The sequence below is a fragment of the Enoplosus armatus genome, chromosome 23 (assembly GCF_043641665.1).
Source record: "Enoplosus armatus isolate fEnoArm2 chromosome 23, fEnoArm2.hap1, whole genome shotgun sequence".
Lineage (NCBI taxonomy): Eukaryota > Metazoa > Chordata > Actinopteri > Centrarchiformes > Enoplosidae > Enoplosus > Enoplosus armatus.
The window spans coordinates 13978680-13995591 of NC_092202.1; the positions used below are offsets into that span (position 1 = coordinate 13978680).

Here is a 16912-nt window from a genome sequence, read left to right on the forward strand (position 1 = left end):
CCCGCGTGGTTTTTTTCCGATTGGTCGTCAGACACAAAGCAGCAACACCCCACAACACCCCCAGGAAAACGCATACACACATCCATGTCTGCGTACGTGTGTGTGTGTGTGTGTGTGTGTGTGCGCGTATGTGTCCATCAAGCCCTCTGCAGCTTTGTAAACAAGGCCGTGGTGCGCGGGGCTCAGCGTGACCTCGCTCAAGGACGCTCTCGTGTTTGCATATAAGCGTGCGCGTTTGTGTGTGTGTGTGTGTGTGTGTGTGTGTGTGTGTGTGTGTGTGTTTTTATAGCGAGAGCGGGTGGGTCAGGTGGGATTGAAACCTACAGGTCTGATGGTCAGTGTGCGAAAGGACACCATCCATCAACTGCCGGCGGCGCAGATCATACTGGACTCAACTCAGCGTGTGTGTGTGTGTTTGTGTGTGTATTCATGTTTGCTTGTGTTGTTTTTGTGGCGCTTGAGATTGGAGGCTGACACTGAGTGAATGAGGAGTTTTGGTGCTAGCTGACAACATAATTAGGATTATAGCGGATGATGTTTTGGCTGATTTACCCCCCCCCTACAACACACACACCCATCCCACTCCTCACCTCCTTTAGCATAAACGTTGCTTCCCTCTGCAGTTTTTTGGCTTCCTGCCAGTGTGTGTGTGTGTGTGTGTGTGTGTGTACTCTGGGACAAATGGGCAAGCCCAGCATGAGTCATGTTCAGATGGGAGATTCGGATTCAGATGCACAAACACACACACACACACACACCACATCTCATCGAGTTTTCAGTGAGATCTGAAATTTCCTTCAGAGTGGGGGGGGGCGCACGTCGTTTTTTCAGAGCGGGAAAGAACGGGTAGCCTTGACCACCGTTGCCAGAAAAGAGGCAAAGAATAGAAAGTCTAGGGGGGGGGGGGGGCAAAGTGAGATAAAGTGCTATTAAGATGAGGCGATGTGGGACACCTTTCTCAAGGTGACTGCTGGAGATCGCGGCACAACACATACAAATGAGTTGCCCGAGCCGGAACAGAGAAAGGGCGTGGCGAATGAAACCAAGCACATCCTCTCTGCAAAACGACTGCTCTGACGCCGCCTTCCTGTTTTGCTTCGTTTCGTTCCGTTTTCCGAGTCGGCACACAACACACATCTGAGCTCTGTGCGTATGGGGCCCTGTGTCATCTGAGGTGAACGTCGAGAGAGGGGAAAGACAAGAAATCTCAGCCCTCGACAGCAGTAGTCCCGCTCCAGAACGACTGCTGGCCCTTCGTCTCTTCCCCACTCTCTGTCACGGACACTCTAAAGACGTTAAGTGAACGGGTGGGTGATTTAGCCGGTGAGGAGTCTACGTGTTATGCAACAGCCCCATTGCTTCTTACATAACGCTGCAGTGGAAGAACAGCCCCGCTTATACTGCTCCCCTCGTAGCAGATGCCACAGCCGATCTCCTCCTGCAGGCATAATGCACACATGTTGACAAACCCATAAGCCGCATACAGCTGGAATTACCCCCGAAAAGGTGCAGATGCAGAGATACCACACGATCGTAAAATCTGGCTCAGTTGCAGAAGCCTGTGGGATAGCTTCACCGTCATCAATGGGTAACATAAAACGTAACATTAGTGCTCGCTCAAGCTGTAACACCGTGTGAAATATTAAGCTGCCTCACGCCGCGTGGAAGTGTCAGATGCCTGCGCGTGTCCATAGGAAAAGAGGGCAAAAAAAAAAAATGGATTGCTTTTTGTTGGGCATCCAGTAAAAAAAAAAAAATCTACGTATTAGTCATTTCTCTGTCCGTGCTGCTCCACTGGCTGATTCGCGAGCTAACAAATACAGCAGCCCCGCGTACTTACACTGGTATGTCAAGTTGGGCTCAAGCAGATACGGTGCTGTGATAGATGATTATTGGGGGAAAGGAGAAAGAGGCTGCTGAATGGTTTGCATTTCCACCAGCCATGGTGGATTATTAATATGAAACCTGTCAAACCGAATCATCGGCATCGGCAAAAAAAAAAAAGAAAAAATTCGGGACCGCTCAGCCACGTTTCTGGACTGTTTCCCCGAGGCGCGTTGATGCGGCAAAATGCAAAATATCTCGAGCGCTTTGCAACAGCGGCGGCCCGTATCCGCCGAGAGCCCCGCTGAATCCACCCTCCGGTCCATCCAGCAGCGGCGTCTCTCTGTTGTGTCTTCTGTTGCTTTTTTTTTTTTTTTTTTTTCCCGCTTTCTGATTTGCCCCACGTTTGCCGCTCGCGCGTCAGATCTGAGAGGGAAACGCGCGGAGAGACGGGAAGACAAATAGATCGAGAAGGAGATGGAGCTGTAGGGGGTGTTAGAGAAGGAGCGCGTCATGATTGAGCTGTCTGTAAAGAAATGAAACCAAGACACAAATCCTTCAAAAATGCATTCATACCCCCACCACCACCCCCACCCCCCCCTTTGTCTAATTTTCCCCCTTCCCGGCGCAGCGACGAGAGAACGAGATCTCGACACCTTCAAAAGCAGCTTTGATCTCCCAGCACCTTGAGGCCCCTGGAGAATCATCAAGGTTCCCTTCGTCCTTTCATCGCGCAGTGTTTCTCTCTGCCCCTTGCTCCTCCTCCTCCTCCTCCTCCTCCTCCTCCTCCTCCTCCTCCCTTTCTGCCCGCCGTGATCAGTGAGAGCTCTCGGAGGCTGCATGATAACCCTGATGCACGCACGCCAACTGCAGCCTTATTCTCATTCCGCTCTCGCCAGGAGCGCTTACCTCGACGCACTCGCGCACATTGCAAGGTCATGTTGAAATAGGTCGCGTCTGTACGAACATAGCTGGAAAACGCTCTCCACATCCCACGTCTGTGGCTGCTGCACAGAATTCCAAAGTCAGTCTTCTTTGTCTTTGAGGAACAAAAAGGAAGGATAACACGCTTTTTTTTTTTTTTTTTTTTTTTTTCCGTTGGCAGCTAAACTCTTGTCATCAACTTCCTGTTTGTGTGAGAGGCTGATCAGCAGTTTTCTGCTCTGCGAAAAACACTTTTATTTTTGTTGTACCCAGATCTCAGATATTTGTCAAGGACAGCAAGTTCGTGCTCGAGCAATTCTAATTATACTCACGAGGAAGTCTTTCTTGACTTGCTTTCCTTTCCCATCAGATGAAATCCAATCCAATTCTCGGTGAAACTCGAAACCCAAAGCTGATTTTGGTTGAGGTTTGACGCCCATTCCAACCAGCCCCTCACCGCTGAAGATATTTAATTGTTTAATTGAGCTCAGAAAGTCAAAGAAATGCTGTCTTCCTCAGGCACCTTGAATCGGACATGACGTGAAAATGCATTATGAAGCCGAGCTCTTTCCCTCTGGTACACAGTGGACCCCCCTACCTGTACCGCTGATTGACCCCCAGAGAGAAAAGTAAGAGAGCCAACCTCTGGATAAAAGAGTAAAAAACGTAACGCTCCTACTCCTGACATTAGCCGGCAGCTGCAGCAGATTAAGGGCCTGCTGAGCAGTAGTTTAGGAGTGGTGTTTAAAGAGCAGCCGGGGCTTATTGTCAGTTACCTACCAGTCCCTTCATTTCAATGTTGCAGGCTTGACTGCTCCCAGTCATTCAAACTGTTTTTTTTTTTTTTCCCCCCCTCCTGTTTCCAGAGATATGTTCGCTTAAGGGAAATGGCCATTAAAATGTCATTACCGCTACACTAAAATCATTTTTAAAAAAAAGCACTGGTTCCCAGCGGCTTCCCGCGGTAATGGTCTCAATACATTCCCTGAGCACCGGGAAGAACCCTAATGTTGCGGAACACAAATGCTAATCTCTCTGTAAATATCGTTCAAATTCACTCTCCCCGTCTGCTTTTCGGTCATAATAGCGCGGATTCATTACGCTTTGCCCCGGCAAATTGAATTAATTCTCCAGGCAAAGGTGCTGTGATTATTCTAAGCTTCCTCGTGCGTGGGCTGTAGTCGAGGTGATCCTGGCATTTCGGCTCCATGCGCTCACCCTCCCCATTTTGCTCCTTGCTGCAATATCGCAACGGTAGCAGTGGTCAAAGCTTTGATTAAATCTTCGTCGGCGTGCGCCTCGCTAATCGCTTTCGTAGTCATATCCATGTCTTGGAGTCAATATTGGATTTTGGCATGCATGGGGGGGGTGGGGGGGGCTGGCGGAAAGACTGCGAGAGTCAGTCCATAACATGCGTTCCATTGATTAAGTGCCTAAGGAGCTGGAAGCACTTTGCCATATGAGACGCTCAACACTCGCTGAGCAGTCCATCAAGCTCCACACCTTAAGAAGCCTGGTCTAACTTGGTTCTGGTCTTCACCCGCTCTTGACTGTTCAAGCGTGCCTTGTATTCTGGTGGTCCCTCCACGGCATTAATCATGACCGCCAATTAATGCCCCAATGGCAGCTGTCATCAGTGCGTGGCAGTGCTGTGGCCTTGGCTGAATACTGTAACCGCTTTAAACAGCAGACCAAAGAGTGGTTAGGATGCACATAAATTTGGCCGCGATTATGCCGCTCATTAACTTACTGTACAACCTCTGCGCTTATTTACTCAATGAACTTGCTATTTTAAGTTCTGTTAACACTAGGTTGTTATATTTTTTTTCCCTTTTTTAAATGCTTAATCAGCCATGAATAATTGAAAACGGCTGCCAGCCAAAAGCCACACGTTCACCTCTGAATACCTCGGCACATGGAAGGCGGCAAAATAAATGCACATAGCTAATGAGACAGCGGAATCAATGAAGTTGTTTGCGAAGCTGCGATGGGCCCGATAGCAGTGCGCAAACGTGACCCCCCCCCCCCCCGTGCAAATGAGCTTGACCTGTGGCGACAACCAGGAAGTGTTCCTGCCAATGTTATCGGCGGCGGGGCACTTGCTTCTCGGGGTCTGTTGCAGAACAAAGCTGCAACAGAAGATTTACTGCCAGACAGAGAATTTGTCTTTAATGGTGCTGTCTGGTATGTACTCTGTCTGTTTCTCTCCCTCCCCCTCCCTCTCTCCCACCCTTGTTATGCGCCTCTCCGGCAGACTGTAACTCTGTAAATGACTTTGACCTTTCCTGGGACTGAGGACAGGCACCATAGAGGGAGAGGAGAGAGAGAGATGGCGGGAGATGAGAGTGGAGTAGGCGGTTCACTGTAATAAACTCGAAGCAGTGGGCGGCTGTCAACACTAATAGATGGGAGACGGGAGGGGGTCACCGGGTTGATGAATACTAAAGGTGCCTGAGTCCTCAACAAGTACTCTGTTCTTTATCAGGCTGATGTGTGCGAGATCTGATGCTCACGGCGCCGTCAGACCACAGGCAGTGAGGGCCTTTTTTTTGGCGACTCAAGGAAAATGTTTTTTGATTTTTGAACACCGGAGCAACCTCATCATGTGTATTAATGCATGACGGCTGCAATGTAAACGTATTGTTTTTCAGTGCAGTTGACAATTTGATTACTTACTTACTACTACAGTGTAATGCATCCACATACACACGGACGTATTTTTTTTTTTTTTTATTAGGATGCCAGCTCAAACCTCGCTATTCTCGATGGGGTATCTTTGAGTGTTGATGGTTGAACATATAAAAGGGGACTTTCTGAAATGTGGTTTTAGGTTTGTGCCAAATATTTTCAGTGCAGTCAAACATTTTTCTACAGCGCCAAAATGGTTCTGCAGCCACACTAGCAGCATGCTAACATGCTCAGAATGACAGTGCTAGCATGCTAATGAACTGGTGTCAAACTTCCTTGGTATGTTGTGTTTACTTTTGAGGCAGGATGTTGGGATGGGACATAAACCATGAACCAATGGAGTGAGAGAGAGGCAGTTTTATTTGACAGGACTTGTGATGACTTGTGTGTCGGACTTAACATTTACCCACTTCCAAATATCTGTGTTCCCCAGAAAATTCACGTTTAGGGGATCTTTAAAAGAGTAATAAATGTCTGGGTGAACCGTGTCCAACCTTGCGCACCTGTGAAGTCCGGTATGTAAGCGCATTCATGTGATGTCCTCTGTCCTCCTCTGTCTATAGGAACGGGGAAAGATCGGCGTGATCTTCAACGTGGGAACGGACGACATAACCATTGAGGAGGGCGCGGTGATGGTGAGCGACGGCAAATACCACGTGGTGCGATTCACGCGCAGCGGCGGCAACGCCACACTGCAGGTGGACAACCAGCCTGTCATCGAACGTTTCCCCTCAGGTAGGACCGAGGGCCCCAATGTGGGGACAGGGAGGGAGCTATCAATGTTGGATTTGAACCTTCGTAGCATTGGATTCTCAGATAAGCTGGGTAACGCAGTGGAGAGAGAAAGCAGGAGCTTTGGAAAAGAAATGTTGTTCAATCCATTCAGCCTTTCCACGTGCCGCAAAATAATTTTTACAGAACAATCTGCGAGGGCCCTGGTTTATTTATCACGACATTCATATTTAGAGCGTGCCTGCGTTATTCCAGGTGATTAAGTCAGGTCCTGGTCTAAAAGGCAGGAAGGGCCGAGCAGCCTTCCTGAGGCAAGCAATCTCCCGTCTAAGAGCGCCCGAGCTCTCCGCGGTTAGTCTACCACTGTAGCTGCTGGCGCCATAAAAAAAAAAAGCACCGAATCGAGACCGCAAGAATGTCAGCACGCCGCTCGGGTGCGGTCGGTGAGCCTGGTTTATCGGGCAGGACGCAGAAGGAGGACACCTCACGCGGCGAAAGTATGCGGAGGTGTTTGCAAGTCACGCCTCCGCTCAGATAAACACAGACGCAACATCATTACACATACAGACTTTAAAACGAGGGCAAACACCCGATGAGTCACTGCTAGGAGTGTGCTAATTTCTCCCCCTCTTGTTGTTTAACCATAATCGTGGTATTCTAATTCGGCCTGAATTCCGAGGCTATTTTTGGTCACGCGGAAGCTCTCACTTCATTTCTCTCTCCACTGTGTTTCCCCTTTGTTCATGGTTGTTCAAAGGAAGACATGTTGTGGGTTTGCACTCCACTGCCTTGCCAGTGTCAGGGGTTAATGACCACACGTACTAATAACCTGCTTACAGAACGACTTTAAAGGTCTGCCACGTTCACACATTATTCTCCACTGATGCTGTCTGACTTGTAAATCTCCATCCCCCCACTGAAGTCGATGTGCTCCATCTCACGCGGTCTCAAAACACTTGCCTATGTGTCGCCATTGTCTCAAGCAGCAGGGCGAGCGCTGCTAATGTGGCCCTGATATTTACTCTTAGTTGACACACAGAGCAACGGGGCCGTGACATTCTCCGTCACAGCAGTGAGCCCGTATTTTGAGGCTTTGTTTTGGCATTGAGAGAAGCGCGTCGTCTTGCTCCTCCGTCAGCGCGGCGAGGCCGGACTGAGGGGCATGCATCACAGGCCAGAAGAGGAAGCGCCCTGTGACAGTTCACTCTTTTCAGTCGCCATTATGATGGAAATGCAGCCCTTTTTTCGCAACGGCATGCGCTCTCGTGCGAAGAGGAGCCCTCGACCGACAGTAGCTCCAACCGCTCCGGGAACATCAACCGCAGAGCAGCCTGTTAACGTTAGCAAGTGAGTGTCATCATCCAAAATCCATGTTTTGCTTCATCAAGAAACATTAATGCACAGCCCACATTGTGTTCTTTTTATCCCTCTTCCCTTTCGCCCTTCTCGCCGCTGCTGCTGTCTTTCCGTCTCCTCTGCATTTTTGATTGGACAACAGTTTCTTGTTGTTTGTTAGTTCACTTGGTGAGTTCTGTGTTTGTCTGCCGGGGGCTGGAGCCCGTCTGAAGTTTTAGGAGGTTATGGGGACTAAGGAAAGGAAATGGATGAAGGAGAAGGGGTGTAGAATGGCTTTGATTCATTTATGTGCGCTAGATACACTCTACACTATTTTTGGACGCTCGCTTTGAAGGCACCGGCACTCACTTTGAAGGTTCCAGTCGTCATCGTCTGGCGGGGCGGCGTCCTGGGGAAACAGAGATGTTACACATTAGGAAAGCAAAACCTCGGATGATGCCTCGGCACACAAGGGCGGAGGAATACGTAGGGGAAAAAGTGAGGAGACAGGAGGTGTGTAAAGAGAGAAAGTGAGGTTACATTTTGCAGAGAGGAGAAAGAAATAAAGGGAGCTCCCCTGTTGAATCAAGTTCCTGTGACCCAGATTGGAGATTTAGACGTGTTGTGATTCTCTAAACGGGACAAAATACTCGCAACACATTCAGACCTACTTCGTTTTCTTGATGCTTACGTTACGCAGCGTCACTGTCACGCTGTCCCGGTGGAACACGGGATCCTCAAACGTCCATGTAACCGGATTTAGCAGAAAATAGACCAAGTTGTCACGAAAGATACCTCCAGTAGGGCATACATTAGGTGTTACAAATGCCAAATTTGTCTGGTTCCTCTGACAAAAACAAGGAAGTGCAGTTTCCTGTGAAATCCCTCTCCCCAGTGGGACTGTTGTGACCCACATCAGGCAGTCTCGTTGGGATGCCATTGCAGTTTGAGCCCTGTCTAACGTTTTGTGCGTACGGAGAGTTACATGTGGGATTCATCCTCTCGTAGACCGTGGCCTAATAAATAAACGGTCCCCCGAGGACTGTGTGTGTGTGTGTGTGTGTGTGCCCCACACACATGAACATTATTCACGTACTTTATATCATTCTGTAAAAAAAGAAAGAAATCCTCTGTGTCCTCTAAAGTTGTCCTCGCATCCGCTCCGCGTGATTACAGTGCACTTTAGCTAGCACACTGACCCACGTGGGGGTCTCTCTGTATAATTATTATCTTAACAATTATTTTTTCAGACTTTCTAGACTGAAACACGTGGCAAAAAAACAAATGATGAGGTCGTGAGTGGAGCCACAGAGCCACGTGTCCATCATGTGACTCGGTGTTTGGCTTTGCTTTTGAACTGCCTGACACTGTTTGAGGGACCTCAGTCCACCCCGCGATAACAAAAGACGCGCGGCAAACATGACGAGCAATGTTAGATTCATTTCGTGGGACGTTATGAGCAGAATCATGGCCCACTTGCAGCAGTTAAAAGGGGATATGTTTTTTTTTATCCAGGAAATCCACCTTTTCGCAACAGAGAATTGGCAAGAATCAAAGGAAGCAGTCACTTTTTAAATTGCGTGAAAGAGCCAGAGCTGTCATAATCCACAAAAATGTTTAATTCAAACCACTTAAAACTTTAGCGGACCCCGTCATTGCTTTTTTGTATTAGCACCCGTTTGTGGTCCAGACTGGACCAGTTCGCAGCTAGACCTTTTACATCTCTTCCTGACATCGAGAATTGCCACATTATCGTAGGGGTGGATTTTAATACGGTACAAGACACTTAACTCGACAGGCCTTCATCCAAAGCGCCATCTCTACCTAAAGCAGCTGAGACATTAGACCCTACGGAAAGTGTCTTTACTAAACAGCTTGTGTCGCCTGACCCACGTAGGCAGGAACGGCATTTTCTTGGAACTGCCACGGCATAGTGATATCAGACCATGCCCCCAAACCTCTTAAGACGTCAGCTTCACCAGACGGCACATCTAATTTCACACTACCGGCTGTGGATTTGTACAAACTGTTTTTACGCTTAAAATGATTATTATTTTTTCTTAGATAAATGACGCACCAGACAAATCAAGAGAAACACTTTGGTAGGCCTTAAAAGCTTACATTTGATTCAAGAATGGTATAGGAACCATTAAGGATTCGTATGAAGACGAGGTTTTCTCATCAAAGTGTCACCTAATTCTCACCTCAAATTCGAGGTTTTGTCAAAAACTCTTTCCTCATTTCCCCAATTGCCATATTCTAGACCTGGTCCATTCCGCCTCCATACGGGTCCATCCCAGGCTTATTGAATCCAAAGTTGTACACAGGATCCACTATACTAATGCCAACTGACAAAATACGTCCTAATGTCAGTGATGAATCGGTGCAACAATCCCCTGCAAATCCCATTCCCACGTCCTGTTCATGTCCCAAGTTAATAACCTTCTGGCCGAACATATTTGAAACTATAAGCCGGGCTTATGCTGTGGCCATTGCCCCTATTATCTGTCACCTTTGGCGCTCCACCTAATACCTACGCGGCGAGCCCTGGCCTTCACGACTTTACCGGCCAGACGTTTGATTCTACTGAAATGGAGGCACGCTTCCATCCCCCCCCCCCCCCCCCCCCCCCCCCCCGCGCACAATCGATGGCTTAAGGAATTCTATACAATATCAAACCCGAGAAAACTTAGATTCAACGTTTCACCAGACGTGGAAGAGGATGGAACTTCTGACTTCTCTTATATTGTTGGCATTTTCTTTCTCTCCCCTCTGTGTGTTTCATGACCTGAGTTGGTGGGTGGGGGTGTGCTACAGTGACTGCTGAAAGACTCAATAAAAGAAAAAAATCCCACTTCCCCCGAGGAGCGACACGAGGACATGGACGATAGGGATGAAAGAGGGAATGTAAATGCGTCCCCTCACACATGAAAGGCAGTGACCGTTTATCTTTCTGCGTCTATATAGTCGGGTTGGCTTCAATCTAAAACATTTGTTAGACTCGGGGAGTCTTCGCATTGCTTCCCCGGCAAAAGCCTCCGTTGCGGCCTGGGCTTGCCAGCAGCAGGCTCGTAAACAGGAGGCCAAGTGCGAAGGTGATGATTTGGAGAGACAGGATGTTGACAGCGAACATGATCGTCACAGGTCAGGCACATTCAACGGCAAAACAACACGTCTCCTGACGTCCCACGAAGTGATGTTTGCGGTCCTCGGGGAGTGTGTGTCTGTGGGTGCTCGCGTCTATCTGCGCGCGTGACAAAGTGCATCGCGTGTGTGTGTGTGTGTGTGTGTGTGTCGTTGTTTTGTCGTGTGTGCATGTATGTATTTGATGGACAGAGAGCAGACAGAAAGTGTCAGAGGAGTGCCCGGACAGCTAATCCAGCGTGTCATGTGTCCCCGGTGGGTCCTGCAGCAACAGTTATTGGCCCACCCAACCTCCCACATTCCCAAAATGGCAGACTGGCTCACTAAAAACATCGCCGTGTCGCACTGAGCACCTCAACCTGGCCACAGATAAACAGGCAGATGTTGTCAGCAGTGCCATACGGACTATAATTGTTCCCTTTATTTACTGGTCATCTGCTGTAAGAAAGGTAGCAGATATGATGGGGGGGGGGGGGTTTATTTAAATTTTATACCATTGCCTTGAAGAATTTCTGATTCAATTTTTGATTGGTGTGTATTATTTTCAGATAAACACACTGCACAAGTAGAGAGTGTCAGTGAGCCAATCCGCCCATATAAGTCAAATCTGCCTCCATGTTATTGTTTTGTGGGCTGTATCTCCCACCCCCCAACTGATCATGGTGTTTAGACACTCAGAGGGGAGGTCAGATTTAGTGAGTGGGGGCCTGCTAAAGCATTAATCCCCCTCTTAAAAAGAGCCAGCTGATTTCAAAAGAATCAGAGGAGGAGAAAAAAAATGGCAATTCAAGGGATTTAATGTTCATGCTTTTGTGTGGCCGCCAAGCTAGAAGAACAACGGAAGTGCTGGACCTGACGGCATCCCGCCAGAGGCCTTCAAACATGGGGGGGATACCTACCTCCTGACAACAGACAGTCTGGAAGTCTGAGATCCTCCCGCAGGACTGGAAGGATGCCAACATTGTGGTCATTTACAAACGGAAGGGGGTGCTGGCAAGGATCGTGCTCAACCCGGTGGAGCACATTTCGTAGAGCGCCCTCCCAGAAACACAATGTGAATTCCGGAGCGGCGCAAAGATCTGCGCATAGCCGCCATCGACATCAGCAAAGCCTCTGACACCATAAACCTGTGAGACGCTCTGGAAACCGCTCTCCAAACTTGCGGTACCACCCCAAGTCGCTCTCCACCCTGCAGCAGCCGCACCATGGGACGCGAGCCAGGCTGCGTCTTGGCACCGGCCTCGTTCAATCACCTCCTCTCGGCCATCACCCACGTCTTCCACCATGCCCTGGAGCACAGAGATGGAGTTCAGCTGGAGTGCCGCCTTGACCGAAGCCTATTCAACACCCGACAGCTCCGGGGCCGTACAAAGACAAACACGTGTATGGAGGTTGCCGCCTACCTGCCTCTCCGCTTCGTCTCACACGACCCCCCCCCCCCCCCCCCCCATCTCATCATCCGTCTTCTCGCTTCGCAAATCGCTTGACATTAACTCTTTTTGTGATCATAGTAATTTCACCACTGTAAATTATGACATTACGGGAGGCAGCTTCTGGTAAAAAAAATCCATCCATTCCCACTGGGTTTATACCACACTTGGCATTTGGGCTTCATCGTGGCGCCCCCCCCCCCCCTGAGCTTTGGATAATCATTATGCATTTTACAATCGTAGTTATATTATCACCATTGCAAGCGTATTGGCTGGGAGTAGCATATTTTGCTGCCTCATAACTGTGTCATTATGACCAATGGGAGTGCCGTCTTTCTTCCACTCTCGCTGTTTCTTTCTCACTTGCCAGTGTTTACAGGCTGTAGATCTACTATAAAGCTGTCACTTTGCTTTAGTTTCTGACTGGGCTGCAGTTGAGTAGAATTACAAAGTGGTGGTGGTTGGAGGGGGGCGACACAGGTGAGATAGAGGAGAGGAAAAGCAATAGCACTCTACAGCAAAGTGCTTGGGATGCACCGCTGGAAAGTGATGATGGGGCGGAGGGGAGAAGAGGGATGAAGAGAGGGAGGGACAGAGGAGGACGAGATCCAGCATGTGTGCTGGAAGCTGGCTGCTGTCACTGCGGTGATGGATGAGGCTTGATGCATGTTCCTGAATAATAAGCACTTCGCAAATTGGATTGCATCACAGCAGGGAAAATGACAAAGAGCCTGTACAGTACGATACAGCATGTGCACACACACACACACACACACACACACACACACACACACACACACACACTCTGCATTGTGCATGGGCTAGGAGTAATTCCCGAACAAACTATTATTTGCCACTCGCTAACGACAATGACTTGCTCGTCGAAATGCGTTCAGACGCGAGGTTTGTTCACTTTGAGGAGACCAACGCTTAACCACTTAATACAGATCATAAAACAAGGACAGCAAACGGAACCAGGCGAGATGGAGAAAGCACAAAGAGAGGGGCTGTTGTCATTCCCTGTTTTCATTGTGTAAGGCGTTTTAATGGATCCATTCAGCGTGAAAGGCTGACCATTAGAGAGAGGGGGGAAAAAACGGGTAGAAGATAGAGAAGAGACGTGGATTCACGGAGGAGGAGAGACTCTTTGTGCCAGAGAGGTCAGATCCAGCTCCTCCGACTGAGCTGTTAAGATGTTCTCACTCCTCGGATAAATGGTCTAAGAAAAGGGGCCGACAAAGCTCTCGTCTACGCTCTCTCCTTCCTTTTTTTTTTTATCTATCATTGCCTTTATGTCTCCCCACTGTTTCTAGATATCCATCTTTGTCTTCGCAACCTCCACACTCAGAGAGAAAGAAAGAAAAACCAACCGTGAATAAGCAGGGAAGATGAAGAGACAATGTGAGGAGGGGAGGGTTGAGGCAGCCCAGAGGAGCTGCTTCCCTCTTCCCTCTTGGCAAAAGCAATATGAGAGCACTCAGCGGTGCCAGTTAAAATGCTAAAAGTAGGGGAGAGCAACAGGGCTCTAAACAAAACACAGTCAGACAAATGGCTGGATGCATATAGACTTAGAGTGGACCAGATTTCACTTCACTAGCTCGGGGCCTCCGAGCAAGGAGTATCGAAGCAGCCTTGTGCGGCTTTGATGGTCCACCGAGCAGAAGACGACAGATGAGTGGGGGGGGGGTGCTGTAAGATAGGCTCCTTTAGAGTATCTTTTAGCTTGTAGCGCTTATTGCCATTAATGGCGCTGAAGGTAATTACAGTTCAATACGATGCAAAATATTTCCGTTCAGCATAAAACTTGAAATAAAATTAACTTGAAATCCACGACATTTAAGGTAGAAAACTTGATGATTATCTTATTACACACATGATGCATCATCACCATCCAATTAAACGATCATCTGTATATAAAGTAGTCCAAGTTTGAGCCCCACCTCGACCGGCTGCCTCATTTTACTTCCGATAATAATCCAACATAGCAACAATACAGTCGGTTGCCAGTTCATTAGGTACACCTAGCTGAAACTGCTGCATTGTGTAACAGACGTCTCTCAGCAGCACTACAAACTTCAGCCTCAAAACAATTACAATTTAAAACAGAGGAAAAAGTACACATCGAGAAGGTGGAACCAGAAAATATTTGGCATTTTTGACTAAAATAATTGATCAATGTGCATGTGATAACGATTTTATATGCAGGACTGCTTCTGTTTTAGCTAGGTGTACTTAATGTTTCAACGACACCACTGCTAACATGACGTAGTTCGCCGATTCTTTTTTTTTTAAGAGCGATAAATTAACTTAAGGTAAGTTAAAGATGTTAGTTGGCGTTGACAGGCGGGGTTTTTAAAGTCACACTCCAGTCTAATAATAATACCCCCAAGCAACTGGTCCTCTTAGGCCGTTGATCTGATACGATGCATAACCGGCATTTGTCACACTTTGGATTTTTAATTTTTTACTCATCATTATATTCAGGAAAGTACAGCAAAAAAAAAAAGAGTTAATTGAGGGCAGCCAGCTCAGTCACTTGTCAATGATGACGGTTCCCCCTCTTTCTGTGGGTTCTTATTGGGTCTCTGGTGCTCTGTGACTCCTTCTGATTGGATCTCGCACAGTTGGAAGGGATCTCCAATTATTGGCCTGTGGCTATGGGATGATGGAGAGAGAGAGAGAGAGAGTGAGAGAACAGAGAAATAGTGAAGAAAGTAACGATGAGGAGAGAGAGGGAGAGGGAGGGAGGGGGGAACACAGCTAAGTAGTGCAGAGAGGGAAAAGATTGCTTTAGGTAATTAGGGAAGTGACAACTTTGATTTCCACATGAGTGGGGGGGGCCTCTCTCTGGCTCACTTCGTCAGCCACCCTCGCACAAATCTGCCGTGGCCAAGATGAAAGGTGGCGAGGATCCTGTCAAAGTGAGGAGAGAGAGAGAGGGGGGGAATGAAAACGAGCGCGTTGGATTGATAACTGCTGCACAGATGAAAGATGAGCGCGCAGTTAAGACAGTGAGATATCATCTGTTTCAAATGCGCGCTGACACGAGCGGTGGGCGATGTATTTACATTGAACAAAGGAGTGTGGTGGGTAGGTAAATCGCTTTCTTTTCCCCAGTGTTTCGCATGTAGAAACACAGCTTGCCTGCAATCTTAAGGCTTAAAAGAGTTGAGGGAGAAGAAAATCCACCGCTAAAAAAAAAAAAGTGCCATCTTTTCATGTCAATTGTACCCGTTTTTTGAGCCCTCTCAAAATAAGGGAAGGAATCTGGCAGCGCACTCGGATTATTTATAACAATCGACTCGTTTCAAGAATTTTTTTCCGACATCACGTGTTATTTTCCTTGATTTTGGTGCAGCAGTCTCTCTCATTCTGCCTGTCGTCGAGATGCTAACAGCCTCGAGAATGACTGAAACAGGTCGAAATCTCTATTCTCTTGACTTTTAGGACTTAATAAGAGGCAAATAAGGCTTGATAAGATGGAGATTTCACCAGTGATGCGTTTCGTTGTCACAGTGCATAGGGCAGTGGTTTCTTCTCCCCGTATGCCACAAGACACCCAGTGGATATTAGAGCGATCCATCTAAAGTTACCTAATGAAAAACAGAATGAGGCGAGCTTGACAGAGAGAGGTTTCTGTGAGAGGGAGGGAGAGCGGGATGGCCGGTGGCCAAACGTCTCCAATGTAATCTCCATTCTTGTGGATGGATTTCCGATGTGGGTGTCCTGTACAAGGGCATCTGGCCGCCTGCAGAGCTACATGATATACAGTTGGCTCCTTGGAGAGACTCCACACACACACACACACACACACACACACACTCACATGCACACACATATGCACTGATCCAGAAGGAGACAGAGAGCGAGACAGAACAGCGTGTGATTCACATGCAGGATTATCAGCACATTAGAATCCAGCTCCCCCCCCCCCCCGACAGACGCAGCAACAGACATTCTACACTCCGAGCACGCCGCACAGGTCTCTCGCCCGTCCTCCACCTTGCTTTGTGTCTCCCTGAGGTGCCAGTCAATCAGCGTGCCCTTGCCCTGCCCCCAGCACAGCAGCTGTGATACCTACCCCTATCATGGCTGTTAATCCAGCTGAAGCTCCAGGCACCAAACATGGGGCGCAACAGGAGGATAGACAGGTGTCTGGCTTGAAATTGCTGAAATGGTTTTCATGTTTTCACCAAATAACTGGCTTGTGACTGCCGTACATAAGTACATAACATGTCAGCCAACAGCACAAGGGCTAATACCTGCATTACCTTATCATGCCACGTCATTATAGGCATCACAACCCAGGTTGCATTGTGAATGAGACATGATATTTACATGCACCTGCTCAAACTCAAACACTACAGAGGCGTGTAAAAAAAAAAAAAAAAAGGAAAGACAGAAATCAAAGCAACAGAGGCCAAGATAGCCCGACTTTTGGTCCTTAATATGGGCCAAGCTACAAAACCACTAGAATCCTACATTTCCCAAAATGCAACCAAGTAGAGCATCTTTCATTAGACGCCAGCACCCCAAGATTGCAACGAGGGCTTCTGATTGTCTTTTCTTTTTTTTCTTTTTTTTTTACACCTCAAGCCCAAGCTGAGATAACCCTGATGACATCACTACAACATCATCAGGGGTCCGTTTCTCAGACTTGACAAAGCTCGTCCAGAACCACAGAAAAGGCTGAGGAAGTAATAGTAGAGTAATTTAACTTAGTTAATTAGTCAAGGTTGGCTATTAAAGACAAAACATTTGCCTCAACAGCTTTGAGCCGCCGTTTGATTCACTAGTTTATTTTCCACCTCTCTGTCGTATCGGATATCCTTGAG

General features: G+C 48.0%; 1 protein-coding gene across 2 annotated transcripts in view; it reads left to right on the forward strand.

Annotated features, from left to right (window-relative positions):
- Positions 1 to 16912, forward strand: part of nrxn2b (neurexin 2b) — a 506666-nt gene that overhangs the window by 459747 nt on the left and 30007 nt on the right. For both annotated transcript variants that reach the window (XM_070929958.1, XM_070929959.1), the window contains exon 18: positions 6000 to 6171. In XM_070929958.1, coding sequence (XP_070786059.1) covers positions 6000 to 6171 — 172 coding nt within the window. The remainder of the gene's footprint in view (positions 1 to 5999; positions 6172 to 16912) is intronic.